At 37.0% G+C, this 16,862-nt stretch overlaps 1 protein-coding gene across 1 annotated transcript in view; it reads right to left on the bottom strand.

Moving 5' to 3' along the window:
• Positions 1-16,862, bottom strand: part of LOC106549072 (fer-1-like protein 4) — a 59,973-nt gene that overhangs the window by 18,586 nt on the left and 24,525 nt on the right. Inside the window, exons 21-33 of the mRNA XM_087720273.1 lie at positions 16,022-16,138; positions 15,170-15,322; positions 14,464-14,647; positions 12,404-12,528; positions 9,490-9,624; positions 7,214-7,387; positions 6,220-6,336; positions 4,807-4,968; positions 3,852-4,020; positions 3,365-3,534; positions 2,099-2,230; positions 1,378-1,417; positions 438-544 (exon numbers count right to left, since the gene is read on the bottom strand). Coding sequence (XP_087576399.1) covers positions 438-544; positions 1,378-1,417; positions 2,099-2,230; positions 3,365-3,534; positions 3,852-4,020; positions 4,807-4,968; positions 6,220-6,336; positions 7,214-7,387; positions 9,490-9,624; positions 12,404-12,528; positions 14,464-14,647; positions 15,170-15,322; positions 16,022-16,138 — 1,785 coding nt within the window. The remainder of the gene's footprint in view (positions 1-437; positions 545-1,377; positions 1,418-2,098; positions 2,231-3,364; positions 3,535-3,851; positions 4,021-4,806; positions 4,969-6,219; positions 6,337-7,213; positions 7,388-9,489; positions 9,625-12,403; positions 12,529-14,463; positions 14,648-15,169; positions 15,323-16,021; positions 16,139-16,862) is intronic.

The raw sequence follows: 16,862 nt of genomic DNA on the forward strand, positions 1-16,862 counted from the left end.
CGAATTAGAACAGAACAAAAAACTTAATGCAATCAAAGAAATTTTTTGTAATGACAGATTCAGTGTTTGATGTTTTTGCTGATGCTTATCCTGTTCCTTTTTATGTTATATCCTGTTCCTATTGTATTCAAAATTCATGTTATCAGTCAGCAATATAGGTAGTAATTTTATTTCAACAGATACAGGTGATATAGATAATACTATGAAAGATGGCTAGGCACCGTTCTGTCCCAAAAGTACAAACAACTCCCTCTAAATCATTTTCTGCAGTTCTTGGAACTCTTTTTGATCACTATTGACTGAACACGGGTAGTAGGTTTGCCCACATTTTGAGAGAGAAAACATTAAAATATAGCAGAAACTCTTTTCATGTGAAAAACTAAAATTGCTTCAGTAAATATACTAAATTTAACTTTTTTTTTTGTACAAAGGCTTACTTTTAATGTTGCTATAAGTTTCCTTTTTGGACGGACTGGCTCTGCTTCAACAACTATTTCATCTTCTACATCCTCATCAAGAAAAGCAGCATTCAAGTTCCCTCCATCTAAAGAAGATACAGAGAAATTAAAGAGGTGTTTTTCTCAGCTTACAGTGTTAGATGCTGGCTGCAATGATTCTGAGTAGTCGGGTAAAGTTAATGACTTAATTTACTTTTGTAAAGAGTCTGGCAGAAGTATGCCACAGTCTTTCAGGATAAAGCTGATAAACACCTACCTTTATCTCCCTTGAAACACTGCCAAAGACCTAATTGGTAATTAACTTGGCAAGGCCACATGCAGCATAGAGTCAAAACGGAGCTATAGAGTTTAAACCGACCAGAATGAACAAAGTTGCTTCCTGCAAAGGCTCACATGCCTTTGCTCCTCCTTTATGTCTTATGGGAGGGGCCAATCATCTCCAAGTCTTACTCCTGAATTGCCCCTTTTGTCTTAACTGTTCTTGCCTTCTGGCAGCTCTGCGCATGCACGCACTGGGAACAGGCTCCACCTGTTCCTCTGCCTTGCTGATATCTGACTCTGGAGGCTCCAGAGGCAGCACATAATTCCCAGATGGCACTGGGATCCTCTCTGCCTCTGATGCAGAGCCCTCGTCTGAGCCTTCTCCAGACTCCAGGACTGGCCCATGTTCCTCCCCAACCTCCTCATTGTCCGACTCTGCTGTCAGCTCTGCAGGCTGCCAACGTATCACAACAAAAGGAAACTGAAACCTCAAAGGGGTAATAATCTGGAGAAATGTTGTCACTAGTATTCTTCTGCCCTGGTGTCTGCTGGGCTAATACAATTCCTTTTGGGTATGCTAGGAAGGTGGAAAGTATAATTTAACACATTGGGAAGATACAGAGTTAAGGAATGCCGTTCTATAGCATGATTAACTCACCTGCATCATTTGCGTCATCCTCGTCTTCATCACTAAGAGACTGCAAAAGAGAATGGCCTTTAACTGAGTTATAATAACAAATGTCAATCAGACTTACCATTCTATGCTCTTAATAAATTTCTTACAGTTTCTAATATTGAAGATTCCTTATAGTTTTCTAATGTGAGTTTTACAGTAAAATGCTAGAAATTAATAAATGCTGCGCTCGAAACACTGATTATTTAATACTGATATTCAGCACTCTTTTTTTCTCTTCCTCTAATTTTAAATTATTTTGTGTGTCAGCCTTTTCTTCTTACCTGTTCTATAGAGTTCTTATTATGAGTAACAGGACAAAGTTTTCATAGAGCTTGGGAAAATGCTGGCAGTCCTCTACAATGATTAAGTCACACTTAGAACTAATCCTAGGTTTATTGGTAAGAGGGTGCCTCTATTTGGAAAATCAATTAATGCATTGAAGAGCAAAGACAGAAGCATAGGAATGGTAAAAAAAAAAAAAGAAATTCATAATCTAGATTAAATCAATATGAACACTGCCCCCTAGTTTACCTGACAAAATCAGACATATTTTAGCAGATTTTACTATTTAAACAGCCCCATTACCTTCTAGTATCCCAACTTTAAACTTTATAATCAATAAGTTAAAAGTGACAGGTTATCCAACTCCGTCTCATATCTCATTATAATTCAATATAAATTATACAGTAAGGTTCATGATTACCTGTTTATTTAATTCCTTTAATGATTCATAGTACTTGGACCACCAATCCAGTTCTTCCTTCTCAGGCTTTTCCTCCTCAAATTCTTCCTCTTTTGGTACCAATTTATCAATAGGGATTTTTTTCAGTGGTGCCTGAAAATAAATGACATAAAATTCCATCCATTATATGGAAATGTAGAAGAATCTGGTTGAACCTCTCCAACAACCACTAGAAGATTACTTCAAACAACCACTAGAAGATTACTTCAAACAACTGCTAGAAGATTATGTCATAAAATTGATATATCAATATCTGAATCCTGGCATTATTTCATCATTACTGTCAAGGTAAGAAGGTTATTAAGAAAGTGGTTAACCTTCAGCTCCTAAGGATCCTGAATGGAAGTAGTAGATTATCTGGACCTCTTTCAAACTAGGATTATACAATACTAAGAGATTTTGATTATGCTTGCTAATGATTTCTGGTGGGCTCAGAATAGGGATAGTGCATCCATCCTAGTCCTCCTTGATCAGCATTGAGGGGTTGGAAGGTGGGAGAGGGAGAAAGTGGTCTAGCCCCAAACCCCTGCTTTGTATGTATCTCAGGGCTCTACTCTCTACCCTCTCCAGTTTAATATGTATATTAGATAGATTAGATTTTAGATAGGGGAGTGATCGTTTGGCATAGGGTGCAGTATCTTAGCATGCTGATAACATTTAATTGTAGATCATGGCCCCAATCATCCAAGTGAAGCAGTTTGGAGGTCTTGAGGATTTGATAGGAAAGAACAGATTTCAGCTCCATCATTCCAAGAACAATTAGCTATGAATTTGGGGCCCTAAGGAGATAAATCCATCCTTGAATCTAGATGGGGTTGCATTGCCTCACTTGGATTCACCCTACAATCTGGAGGTCCTTTGCACAACTTTGCTTGGTGTGCTACTTGCACTTGTTCCTGGATCTGGCATGGTGGAGGTTCCTGATCACTGTCACTCAGAAGTGTTTTGCAAGTCACCTAGCTGAATTCATGCCTAAGGCAGAATTAGAACACATAGTTTCCTGATTTCTAGACTGATGTATTAAACATTGCCCCAAAGTGGTTCTTAAAATATTTTAGATTCCTTTTTATTTGTTTGCTTTCATGCATTTCTCATTTATATTTCCTTCTTTGCCATTTAATTGGTGCCATCATATCTATATTTTTCCCAAAACATCCATTATGTATTTATACAGCCAATATTACAGAATCTCTTGCTAAAGTAAACCTGAAACGTTGCTGCATTCACCTTGACAAGCTTGAGGGGGTTAGCTTTGCTTCCTAGGTCTCCAGCAGCTGCACCAATATTTATTACTGTCTGCCCAGCAGCTGCACCAATATTTATTACGGTCTTTCCAGCAGTTGCACCAAGGTTCATCACCTTTTGGGAGATATTTGGTTTATCTGATGCTTTCCTTTCTGAAATAAAATATATTAACCACATGTTTAATACAAATACATTATAGGTGTGATCCGTCAGGACATTCCTTTATATGACAAAGATAATTCACAAAGCAGATGCTGTACTCTTATAAACCAATGCATTATTCCAGGAGTGTCAAACTCACATTGTCACATCATCCCATGATATATTGCAACTTTCCCCCTCTTTGCTAAAATGGGCATGGGGTGGCCAGCGCATGACACATCCAGCCCGTGGGCTGCGAGTTTGACACCCCTGCATGATACTCTATTTCATTTCATTGGATAATGTCCTAAAAACTCTAAAAACTCACTCTTGGGAGGGTTATCTGTTTCCTCTTCCATCTCATCTATTTCTTTAGGAGCAAATTTCATAATATGAGAAACTATGTGAGTTCCCACGAGGACAGAGCGTCCAAAGGCTCTCTTCTCCACCACGAAGATACTGAGAGGTGGGTGTAAGTACACCTGTTCTGGAAGTTCCTATTTTTAAAAAAGTCAACCAAATGAATTTCAGAACAATCCATACTATTTCTAAGATAAGTAAATTATTATGACGTTTCACTGAATTTCCAGTGTTACAATAGCAGAAGTACATGTTTTTTTTCCTTAATCAGATAACCAATAATTCAATATGTAGATTGCCATCAGCCATTTCCACTGAAACTCAGCTGTATAGGATTCTTGTTGTTTATAAAAGGAAGAAAACAACATTCAACAAAAAGATATGCATGTGACTGCTATAAAAAGATAATTGTCCTTCCTGTAATGGCAATGTGAAAGACCATTGTTATTTTAAAGAGTTTAGTGATATATTTTATCTTTTCCTTTTTATTTAGAAAAGCCTAGAGATTTAGAGCTCATTCTGAGGTAACCTGCTTGCTTTTTTACTCATGTTTACTGAAGAGGAGGGGTAATTTTGTAGCTTCAAAGCTTTTCTCACTGTGAAAGTTTTATACTTTCGATTCCCATTCCAGAGTCACGTGTCACCCCGTCAAGAATCAAGTCTTGGAGTCTATGACCATAGCAGCTTGCAAGAGATTTGGGTATCATTAGTATGTATGCTTTTAAAATCTTGAGACTTAAAATCCCTTTGTTTGTTTGCATGTTCATTGTTTCTGGAACCAGGAGAATCAATTGCCTGGGCACCTGATCACTGCCCTGACACTCGGCAAAACATTCCCTAGATTATATTTGTACAAGACTAGCTTGATTAGTTGTATTACAATTATCTTAACTTTTGGGCTCTACCTCCCAGTTATCACTTACCACATTAACAAATTTAACAAGTTCATTGAAATTGGGGTTCCCTTTGTAAGTTGTGAGCACTTCTGATTCCACTTTCTTTCCAGCACATTCAATTATCACCTGAGGCTGGTCAACCTCAAATAGGTTGACACGTTTCAGATCTCTCAGGCCCCAAAACAAGATCTAAGAGAGAGGCAAATAAATATCTTAGGTCAGAACAAGGCCGGGCATTCTCCTTCTCTAAAGGATCTTAGTCTCAAATCCCACTGAATTGTGTCACATTCAATTGTGTGACAGATTAGCAAACTGTCCTCTGCTGATAGTATACTTGGTTTAAATTAATGTGGGTTAATCTACATATTGATTTTGATTTAGAATAATGTAAAGTTCATAAATCTATACATTACTAAAACTCTTGGGTCTGTCTGATACTTTGTAACTTCAATTCAACAAAACTGTGCATCGTGGAGCAACCATTTTTAAATCAAACTACTTCAAATAAGCTAATTTACAGAATGCACCCAAAGTCTGGGATCCATGACTCCTTGAGGGATTGAAATTTGGCATGTCATGCCACTACCTTCAAGGACACTTCCCAGAAACTCATATGTTGTATGGTCCAAGGAACGATGGGAAGGGTCTTGCCACCACCCTCTTTCCTGCCTCCCTCTGGGCCCCATACCCAATTGGCCAGAGGTACGGCCCAAAACAGCCATTGGCTACTTTGGAATCAAGGCTGAAATTTGAAATATCGTGATGGTGGTAGTTAATGAAGGAAGAATGAGGGAGTGACTCCAATGCCTGCTGGCAAAGTAGGACTGGCTGAGGGACCTAGCAGTTGATGGGTGAGCCCTCTTCCTCCCTGGAGAAAGGGCTCAAGGGAATATGCTAGAATGTTTTACTCACTCCCTTTGCTCCCATTCTCCCCAGCAAACTGGCAGACAGTTTTGGGAGAGGAGGGAAGGGGTAATGGCACAAACCTATATTATATTTGGAAAGAGGGAATGACCCAAAGTGTTTTGGGTTGTATATTAATTCTACAATTTCAGCAAAATACCTCAGTCTAGGCCACTTCTCTCCAGAGAATCACTTTATAATTCTCAAAACTCCATGAAAAACTTTTTAAAAAAGTAAAAATTGTTGAACAGGTATATTAATTTATAGCGTCATAGTTTCTTAACCTAATTTTCGTATGCATAGATTTAGCTGCAGCATAAGGCTTGCTATTATCCATACAATTTGTTTGCCATTATTTCAGTACAGGGATAAAGGTATTTATTTATTTAACGCATGGCATAGAGCACTTGGATAACTGAAAAATGTATTTGTTAATACTTACAAATAATTTCATTTTTCATTCCCCTATCTGGATAGTCAATTTAAATTACATTCAATAATTATTTTCATGGAATATCATTTAGAAAATATTTTTACCTCTATGCGGAATTCTTTAAGGATTGGGCGAATTCCTTCAGGAATAATGAATCGTCCAGAACGGGGATCCCCCAAATACTCTGGCTCTTTGGGGTCTACATCATGAGGCACTGATGGCTAGAAAATAAATAAAGTTCAAAGCAATTAAAAAACAAATCTCTGTGCGCATGTATAAATAAGGATATTGCCAAAAGATTTAAGCAAGCCCAATCCTACGGCCTCCTTACTTTGTATGAGCTATCAAATAAATGAGAGGGTTTTTTAAATTATTAATAACCATTTTTCAAGTTAATAAGCTATAGCATTTTTGGAAATAATAATCAAAGTTTCATAGTTGTTATGAATGATGAAACTGTATTAGTATAAAAAAAAATCTCCTATATATTTTATTAGTAAGAAATGCAGTCATTGAAGCATGATATTTATATAACTGCTATCAAAATCAGTTGTTATCTTTCAAAAATGAAACTATCCCATGGTATTTCTGGAAGTAATCCTTTCTTACCCAGAAATATTTCCTAATTGCATACTGGTTGTGCCTAAGAAATGAAAAGGCACTTACTGCATCCTAACTTGCATTCATTCACTATTTTGTTATTGTACAGATTGTAGATTATAATCTATTTTTTAAATCAGACTCCCATAAAAGACCTTGATCACACCACTACAATATCCTGCTACAAAATGAAAAGCTACCCTATTAAAAACATGATAGATGTAAGTCTACTTGTTATGCTCAATGTTATGCTAGAAATATACTGTACATTACTGAATATGCATCGAGTCTCTAGCAGGAATATTTTCAACCCATTCATGTGTCTACGTTTAGCAAACTCTAGATTGGACTAATGATAGGAATGATGTCCACTAAACCAAAATGTACATAAAATGGTTAAACAAATGAATGGATTTTGTTCATTACATCCAAAGTTTGCTAATTGAGGTTAAGGAAATCAATATCTACAAATCAGATGATGGCAATGTAAACGCTTACCTCTAAGTAACCACTATAATCCAGTTCAATCAGCTCAAATACAGCAATTAACTCCCCAGCTGATTTATGGCCTTTATAAATATCAAAAAATTGAAGAGAAGGTTTGCTGTAAGGCTCATCCACCAGCTTCACTTGTGGGGTAACAAAGGCTCGACCAAGGAACTCTGGTGGACCCTATAGAAAAAAGCAAACATCAAATCGGAATTAAACATGCACATTATTTTGGGATCACTAAAGTTTACTACCAAAACATACAAGGGCATTTTACTCAGACAACAGTATTCTATCCCTAACAGTATGAGATTCCTTACTTCTAAATGCCTTTGCTTAGACATTTCATGAAGAACTGTGTTTTTCAATTTCAACAATTTTAAGACCTGTAGATTTCAATTTCCAGAATTCCCTAGCCAGCCTGGGAATTGACGTTTGCATATCTTATACTTGTTGAAATTGTAGAATAGAATTGTAGAATAGAACAGATGTAGATTATTCTTGTAGCTGAACACCATCCTAGCAAAAGTTGCTGTTGCTTTAAGGAGTCCATTCTAAAAGCAACTCTTACAGCACTTGCAACTTCTTTTCAGGCTTTTATAGAAACCCAGCAAGAAGGTTGGCTCATTTAAACAATCCCAGAGAGGTGTGGTGCTTATATGAAGTCCAAATCATTTTTGAAACATAATTTTGAGAAGTGACTAGATAGCAGTCCAGGGGCTGTGCAATAGCTCAGCAGTTAAGACACTAGGCTTGTCATCTGGAAAGCCAGCAGCCCAGGTTCGAGACCCAAGTGCCACACAATGGGGTGAGCTCCCGTCTTTGCCCCAGCTCCTGCCAACCTAGTAGTTTGAAAGCATGCATATGCAAATAAATAATAGGTACTACTTTGGTGGGAAGGTAACTGCACTCCATAAAGTCAGCTGGCCACATGATTGCAGAAATGTCTTCAGACAGCACTGGCTCAATGGTCTTGAAATGGAGATGAGCGCTGCCCTCTACAGTTGGCCAACAACTAGTGGAGTAAAATCCACAGAGAGTTCTTTACCTTTTACTTTACTTACATAGTAGTCCATTATTGTTCTTATTGTTGCCCATAATGGTGGGTTCCTACTGGCGTTGGTACCAGCTTGCTTTGTGTACACTTTGTGCGTGTGTGCAGTTCACTGTAAATTATTCTGTGCATGCGCCAAGATCATGAAAAACTAGTAAAAAACATGCAGGCAATGGCAGCAGAAATCAGGAAAACGATTCTGGGGCATGCCCAGCTTGGGTCGCTGCCAGTTCTGTGACCCAGGCCAAATTGCCACTACCGGTTCGCCCGAACTGGTGCGAACCAGTAGAAACCCACCTCTGGTTGCCCTATTTAGTTTGGCAGTGTGGACAGGGTAAAAGGTAATGCTTTCTAAAAAGCTTGGAGCATTGATTTCAACAGGGATCAGAGAGATGCTCAGTTTTAAAAGTGAGTAAAGGAAGTGAAGCTTTAAGGTATCTTCTCTTCCATGGAGAGGGAGGGAAAACCAAAAATATGGGAATGAGAATAATGGGAGAGTTCCTGTATTGAGAAACTGCACTGAGAAATTGAGACTGAATTGTCATCTGTCATATGATGTAGGGTCTGCTTGGGTGGGTAGTTGGACTAGATGACCTAGGTCCATTCCAACTCTGTTAATCTGTTTAAAAAACCCTTCCAGTTCCAGTTAATATTGCAAAACATTTATAGCCTTTCCTACTACATCAGAGTTGAGCCAGAAATTATTTCACTTATCTGCCAAAAAGATCTAAAGTACACATCCTGAGTATGCAGGATGAAGGACCAGCCCTAGATTGATGCAAATGCCATGTGTCTGGATTCCTTTAGTCATGTAGTCTTCTTCAATCAATGTAAGTCATCTGGAAATGACAGTCTTCAAAATCAAAGTTTCTTAAGGATACCACACCTACCAGTGGGTCACTAGGTGATGGCTCAATAAAAGGTATTCCCAACCTCTCTTCACAATCTCTAACATTATGAAGTTTTCAGATATGATTGCCAATGAATCTTCTAAACTCTTGGCATGAATTTAAGACAAGTCTCTTCATCCATTCCAGGTGTTCATTAAATTGGTGATGTTAGGCTTGCTGATTCAGTTCAATATTATTGTCTAATGTTCTTTAATCATGTTTTTCAATTGAAACATTGCTTTAATTAATTGTAAACTTTTAAAAAAATGTTCCTTGCTTTGGAATCTCCTTTGAGCAATAAAAAGCATATTTAAAGGTTTAGAAAGAAAAAGTATTCTTACAAATTTATTGTAGTCAAAAATATTGACAATAGCTATTGGAGTCTCTGTCTTCAAGTCCTCTTTCTTTCCATCAATTACTAGCTGATCATACAGAAGTAGTTCATTCCACATTGGGCTGAGTGTTTCTTCCAATACCTGAATTAACAAAAATTGAAGTTATTGACAGTGACAGAATAGAGCCGATTAATGTGTTTTTCACCCTATGGCACAATTGCCCAGACATACACTCTATTCTGATACTCTGATAAGTTCAGACAGGAACAATAACAAATAAATCGCTTTTCATACAGTTTCTGTTTGTATGAAAAGCATCATGGTATCTTATCTGAAAAGCAGAGATAATTTGTTGATGGATCATATTCCAGAGGAAAATAAAGGAAAACAACAGCCTGCCAACTTTAGACATTGCCATTCAATGCCACTGACACCCCCATAACTATTTAAAACTAATCTAGATATAATAAAATATAAAATGACATACAGTATGACATCTCCAGCATTTTTTTAGAATTTGGAAGCAATCTGAAGCATCTATGAGAGAACATTTACATTACAGTAGTGATATTTCTGCTCTCAAGGTTGAAGGTCATCAGTGATTGTCTTCATAACTGTCAACCTTGAACCACTAAGAACATCTTATATTACTCCCTCAGATCTAAGCCAATAGGAGAGTGCAAAAAATGCATTGATTCAATCCCCTGCCTTCCACCTTTAATTTATTCAATGTAAAGAAAGAAGGAAACAAAGAAATAATAGACTATTTCAACATCGGAAATTGCAAAACCTAAGGCCTCTGACCTATATTTAAAAGACCTGCAGAGCCTAGTAGCTGAAATTCTATGAGAATGGAGTAGATGGCAACTTATATACTAGATCTGGGGGCAGAAAGAGGCAAATATTGCCCCTAATGTGAAAACATCTTGCCCACAAACTCAGCAGAATTTCAGTGTTTTTAAGAGGAATCATTTGCAGTGCAATCCAGATATAATACAGTTGATCTGAAAATAAGTTGGCTCAGCTGCTGATTTTGAAGTGATGCAAACATCACATATGGAAATGTCCTAGGTTTAAGCAGTGACAAAGAAGAGAATAGCCTTTTCTTCACTCTCTATTCCCCCCCACTAATTTTCATTCCAAATTGATTTACTTCTGCCTGAAGGGGAAAAAATAACATCTGCCTTTCCCCCTTTTCCTTAATAAAAAAAACTCTGAAGTGAGCAAGGAATAATAGAAAGTGAAATTTGAAATAGTTTGAAGAGGAATATTAAGTAGGGTTAAGTCCTGCAATATCAAACTAAACAAGCAAGAATCACATTGGTTTCAAAAACATGTAAGATACTAGTAAAGAGCAAAGAGTAAAAAGATAATCTTGAAAACTGAAACTACCGTAAATTTCCAGTCAGATTTACAATGAATTATTTAAGGTAAGTCTCTCTGGAACATTTTCTTCCCATACTTCTCTTATCTAGGCTGTGTTGCCTCTTCTCGTGTAAAATGCTCTTCTCCCCAATTCCTTCCCAGTCTTTCCCTAAATTCTTCTGATTTAAACTCTATTCAAGTTATTATCACATTTTAAGAAGGTAAAAGAAAAATACATGCAACTGGAAAGATATATTATGGATAATTTTATCCAGTGGAACTCATTCTATCAGTTGAGACTCTTCTAACCGAGGTATGGTATGACATGAACCATGGAAATATAATACAAATATATTAATGAATTATATGAGATGTAGTAGTGAAAGTGTGGGACTAGGATTGAAAACCCCAGGTTTCTACTCTCAGTCTTACTCAGCCCAACTTATCTCACAGTGCTGTTCTTAGGAGAAAAATAAAAGGGAGCATTGTGTACACCCTCTTGAGCACCTGAAAAAAGGGCAAGGTATAACAAAGAAATAAATATGATGTAAAGTTTCAGGTGTCAACCAAGACCAGGGCAGTAGTGGGATTCAGACAGTTCGTACCACTTCGGGAGAACTGGTTATTAACTTTCTGAGCAGTGTGGTGGTCTGGTTGTTGGAAGAAATCATTAGGGCAGAGAACTGATTGTTAAATCATTTGAATCCCGCCAATGGACCAGGGAGGCTCTGTTCAAAATCGTTCATGGCCATAGGATTCATTAGTTCTCAGCCCACTTCCAGAAGGGAAAAAAATGGGAGGAGGAACATGACAGCAGTTTGATAAACTAAAGACTAAGGATGATGTATTAATAAGTAGAAAGCGCAGAAATTCATTTAGCTTTGGAATAGGGATACCTATAGAGCAGTGGTTCCCAAACTTGGCAACTTTAAGACTTGTGGACTTCAACTTGGTTCCCAAACTTGGCAACTTGGTTCCCAAACTTGGCAACTTTAAGACTTGTGGACTTCAACTCCCAGAATTCTCCAGCTGGCTGGAGAATTCAGAGAGTTGAAGTCCACAACTCTTAAAGTTGCCAAGTTTGGGAACCACTGCTATAGAGGGATTTTTTTAAAAATCAAGAGAGTACGCAAAAAAGAAGTGCGGCTTTAATCACATGGTCATAGCTGTCATCTTGACATTTTGGGCAACTCTGCCTCATCCCGATTTGCAAGTAATGGCAAAAGTAAAAGAATATCAGAAACCAGGGAGTTACTGTGGATGTTTTTAATATCTTTAGGTTTAAATATTTGGCCAGTAGACAGATATTCTTGGGGAGGGACAGTGGTGGGATTCAACCCACTTAACAACTGGTTCACTGAAAATGCGAGCGTATGCACGTGGTGATCAATTTTACCAGTTCTCCAAACTGTGTAAAATTGGAACAACCGGTTTGCCCGAACTGGTCCGAACCGGCTGAATCCCATCCTTGGGGGGAGAGGAAGAGGAGAAATGTGGCCACTTCAGTATTTACTGTACCTGTAGCATTACTTGCTATGTCTGTAAATATTCTTACCATTGTAGATTGGCACTGTGTTGAAAACACCACTCTTGCAAATGGATCTGAAAGGCCATTTTCATCAGCAGAAAGAAGTCCCCTTGCCTGATACAAATGAGCTCGAAGCTGAAAGTAGCTGAAGTCTAAGAGGGGGGGGGAAGGGGAGGGAGGGAGAGAGAGAGAGAGAGAAAGAAATTTTCCACAGTAATGGGTTATATGTGATATCCACAGATTTTTATTGTGGCTGTCTTGAGAAATACAGGTACTTCTCTAACTGGTTTATACCAAGATGGAAATCAAATGATGTCTTGCCATGTTAAATGGGAATAATTATAATAGCTACAATACAAAAATTGTCCCCAGATGCTCATTCATTTAAAATGCAGCTAGACTTTATAGATTGTGAGTCAGTAGCTGTCAGTGAACTAACAAACCGCCCCATTTGATTCTGTGCTTGCTTTCATTGCAATAAAAAATGGGATCATACTTTGCAACATAATAGACGTCTTATGACATATATTCAGTGCAACATAAATTAGCTACTCACATCTTTCATGTGAGGGAAAAATATCTCTTATCTTATTTTTTAAAATGTTTTTATTTTGTTTATGTTCTCTTTTTTCATATCTTATAGCTGCAAGTGAAATACTAACTTCATATTGCGCGTTATTCATGCCAGTACGTTGAAGAGGAAGTGCTGAATTATCTTGATAAATAAGTAGATTTTAAAAATGAAATCTCTTGTAAGCCTCATAGGATCCATTGAGAAATCCCAGCCATATATCTGCATAATATACTACTCTTTTTTTTTACCTGCTTCACTTCTATTTCTAACTTGTAAGAAATTCAAACCTGTCTTTGAACAGAATTTAAGTAGGGCAATCATTACCAATCCTAATACTAGTCCTTAGTTAGCAACTGCCTCATTTAGTGACTGTTTGCAGCTATGATGGTGATGAAAAAGTTACTTTATGATTTTATTTAAGCCTCACATTTAGGACCTTTGCAGATCTGTAAAGCAAATGAAAACTTAAATAAAATCATACACAGAGTTGTTTTTTTTACTTAACAACTGCTTCATTTTACAACTCAGTTGCTGGTCTCAATTGTGAACAGTAAACCGGGATTATATCTATATAATTGGACACGTTAAGTTTCAGAGGATATCTCTAAATGGCCCTTTCCAATCAATTATTTGCTTAAAGCTCTTTCAAGTTTGACCTCTAGTGATTTCATGGACATGTCCATATAGTTGGAAACTAAACAGGTAGTCACTGCTTTATTTGGTGACTATTTGCAGTTATAACATTGATGAAAAATAATTTATGACCAATCCTCATATTTGTGACCTTTGCAAGTCTGTAAAGCAAGGGGAAGCTGAAAAAAGATAAGCACAGTTCTGGTTTTACTTAGCAACCACTTCACTTAGTGAACAAGTCAGCTGTCTCAATTATGGTCACTAAATGAGAACTACCTGTATGCACTTATTCACTATATATAAATAATCTCTGTATTCTCCCAGAATGTATTTTAGATTTTCTATTCTAGTTTACAGCTATTCCTTGGAATTCTTCTATCCAAATACTAACCACATTGAATCCTGCTTAGGTTTCTTAGATTAACTCAAGCAATGCCATATGCTAATTAGGATATGATTCTGTATTGTGTATAATTGAATCATTCAACAGCTTCCAGAGCAACAGAATGAACTTTCTGTTGAGAAAGCTTTCAGAGAAACAATTCTTACAAAAGCAACTATGCAGAATCACAGCAGAGAAAAATTTGGGGAATACTTCTCTAAGAGCCAAAATTATATATTAAGTGGAGACATCCACAAGCAGCTGTAAAACTTAAGATTAACCCTGGATTCCTTAGACCATGTTTGAACAGCAAGTTATAGTAGCTTAATTCACCTGTACATAATACTAGCACACAATAGACCAAGTCAAAACCAAATATTGCCATTATGGCTAAAACGATGAACAAATCAATAATGTCTCTGATTATTTGTACTAGAAAAAAGTCATCTAAACTCTATTTCCATTCTATTTCCAGGGTTCCCCAAGCAATAAACTCACCATCTCTGTTCAGTTGGATGGGTGGGAAATATTTTGGAATGCTTGTAAGTGTCTGTGTCTTGTCATAGATAAGTTTGAATTCTTCTGGAAGTTCTGCAGTACTGTTCTTCACATACTTTGTTACTCCAAGCCACATATAGATTTCCAGTTTTGCAAATATCTCTTCAGTGCGTGACCCTGGAACCTTTAAGCCCAAACAATATTACTACCTTGATGTTGCTCAATTAAGATTCACTATTTTTCCTGCTCTTTCTTTAATTTACATTCACCACTCTAACCTTTAATTACTCATGTTTCATAAGATGCCCTTTTTACGATGGGACAAGCTGTGCTCTGATCGCCCAATTATCTCTAACTTTGAAAGTTATAATGATAAATGTTACATTCATTACTTTTTAAGGGATGCTAACCCTACACTAACAAATCAGGTGGTCAAATATCTTCATCAAGTCATACTATTATACAAAGGTAGTCCAGATATTGTTTTATTTTATTGTCTTCTTGTTTCCCCCAATAATGAATTCTTGAATTAAATCATTTTTAAACTATTTCCGAATTAAACTATTTCTACTGGAAAGGCTGTTTAAAGGCTGTAATAAAGATATTTGATTTAATTTGATTAGTAATCCTGCTTTTTTAAAACTAACTAGCTTTAATGATGAATAATGATTAGTTCATCAACTAATAATGAAATGAATAAGTCTACCTTTAGAAAGACAGTTTGGATCTTTGCACAGTTCTTGCCTTTTTCTTCTTCTACCACAGCATAAAGGATATTCTGTGCAGGGATCCTTGAATAGGCAACACGCTTGTTGTTACTAAACATCCAGATCAGGACATCAGGGATATTACACTGAGGCTGAAGAAGATGACAAAATACAGTACAAAAAAAAAATCATTTGTTGAAATTACCAAGAAAATTTATTGTGCAAGCTATTCTTTGTATATTCACAGAAACAGTAAAAACTTCTAAACCAGTGGTGGGATTGTATTTTTTTTACTACCAGTTCTGTGGGCGTGGCTTGGTGGGTGTGGCTTGGTGGGCATGGCAGGGGAAGGATACTGTAAAATCTCCATTCCCTCCCTACTCCAGGGGAAGTTTACTGCAAAATCCCCATTCACTCCCCATCAGCTGGGACTCAGGAGGCAGAGAATAGATGGGGGCAGGGCCAGTCAGCGATGGTATTTAGCTGTAGGATTCATTGAATTGCAATAGGTACTAATGTGAGAACAAAAGATTTCTAGAAAGTACTGGGAACTATGCTTGCAATAATTTGAAACCCTGATCAGGCCCCCAGATGCCTAGTGATGTATAAAACCGTACCAGGATTCTTCAGAATGTTTTCAGGACTCCCATAAGGAGGATTTGAATTCCCTCTTTCTAAATATAAATGTGAAAATCCTAGCACATTCTAGGAAATTACCCCTCTCCTTTATAGCAACAGAACTTCATCTCTTTCCTGTTTCTTGAATGCTAAAGCTAAAACTCAGCTAAAAATGCTAAAGCTAAAACTGACTGCTCAGCTGTGTTTATACCCTTAATTCTGTAGTTATATACCTCTTTAGCCAGGAAGCGCAACTTTGACAGGATTATCTTTGTCTCATTTAATTTCTCCTTGATGTTGAGCCTAGTCAGTCGTTTCCTTATGCGGAGTCCCTGTTTTGCATAGAGTATCTGAATGCAACACAAAGATGTCGTTTTAAAAATGAATCCACAAAGGAAAGGTCTAAAAATATACACAGCATTAAAGGGCCAGGATAACTTCAACAATGAAAAACATAGGAGTACAAAATTTTTAAAAGGCTTGGAAATTATTTTATTAACAGAACTTCAAATATTTTGAACATCTTGCTCAAAGATTTTCCTTGCCCCTTTGTTAAAAAAAAAAGACTACAATTCCAATATTAACCCACAAAACAAGCAATCAAGCAATCCCTGACTGCAAATTGGGTGTAGATTTTATCTTCCACAGATATAGCATATTTTTCAGGAAGCCGCCATGCCAGGGAAAAAACATAATTCTTCATAACTGGATAGGTTTCACCATGGAATATTGCCAAGAAAAATATATTTTCACATACAGGAACCCATCCAGAGCCAAATTAATAATTGGGGCATAAATTATTTGTTTTATGCATACCGGCTGCTCAGTGAGAAGTCAGGAAGAGTTCATTGTAATCACATGTGGTGATAAAATAAGTCAGGAATTAGAATATTAACTTTTAACTAAACTGTTTTGTTAACATCCGGAAAGTAATGTTTTCAGATATATTTATCAACAGAGGGAATCAGACTTTCTCATCGTTCTTTTTGAAACAAATATCAGGCATGTAAAAAAGGGTAGGGCTTCATTAGCATAGTTGAGGCCACCATTTTGCCTCTCTGAGTCCCTTTCCAG

This window comes from Thamnophis sirtalis, unplaced genomic scaffold (genome assembly GCF_051295495.1).
Source record: "Thamnophis sirtalis isolate CommonGarterSnake01/CBP01778 unplaced genomic scaffold, rThaSir2_p1.2 scaffold_7, whole genome shotgun sequence".
In the NCBI taxonomy this organism is placed as follows: Eukaryota; Metazoa; Chordata; class Lepidosauria; order Squamata; family Natricidae; genus Thamnophis; species Thamnophis sirtalis.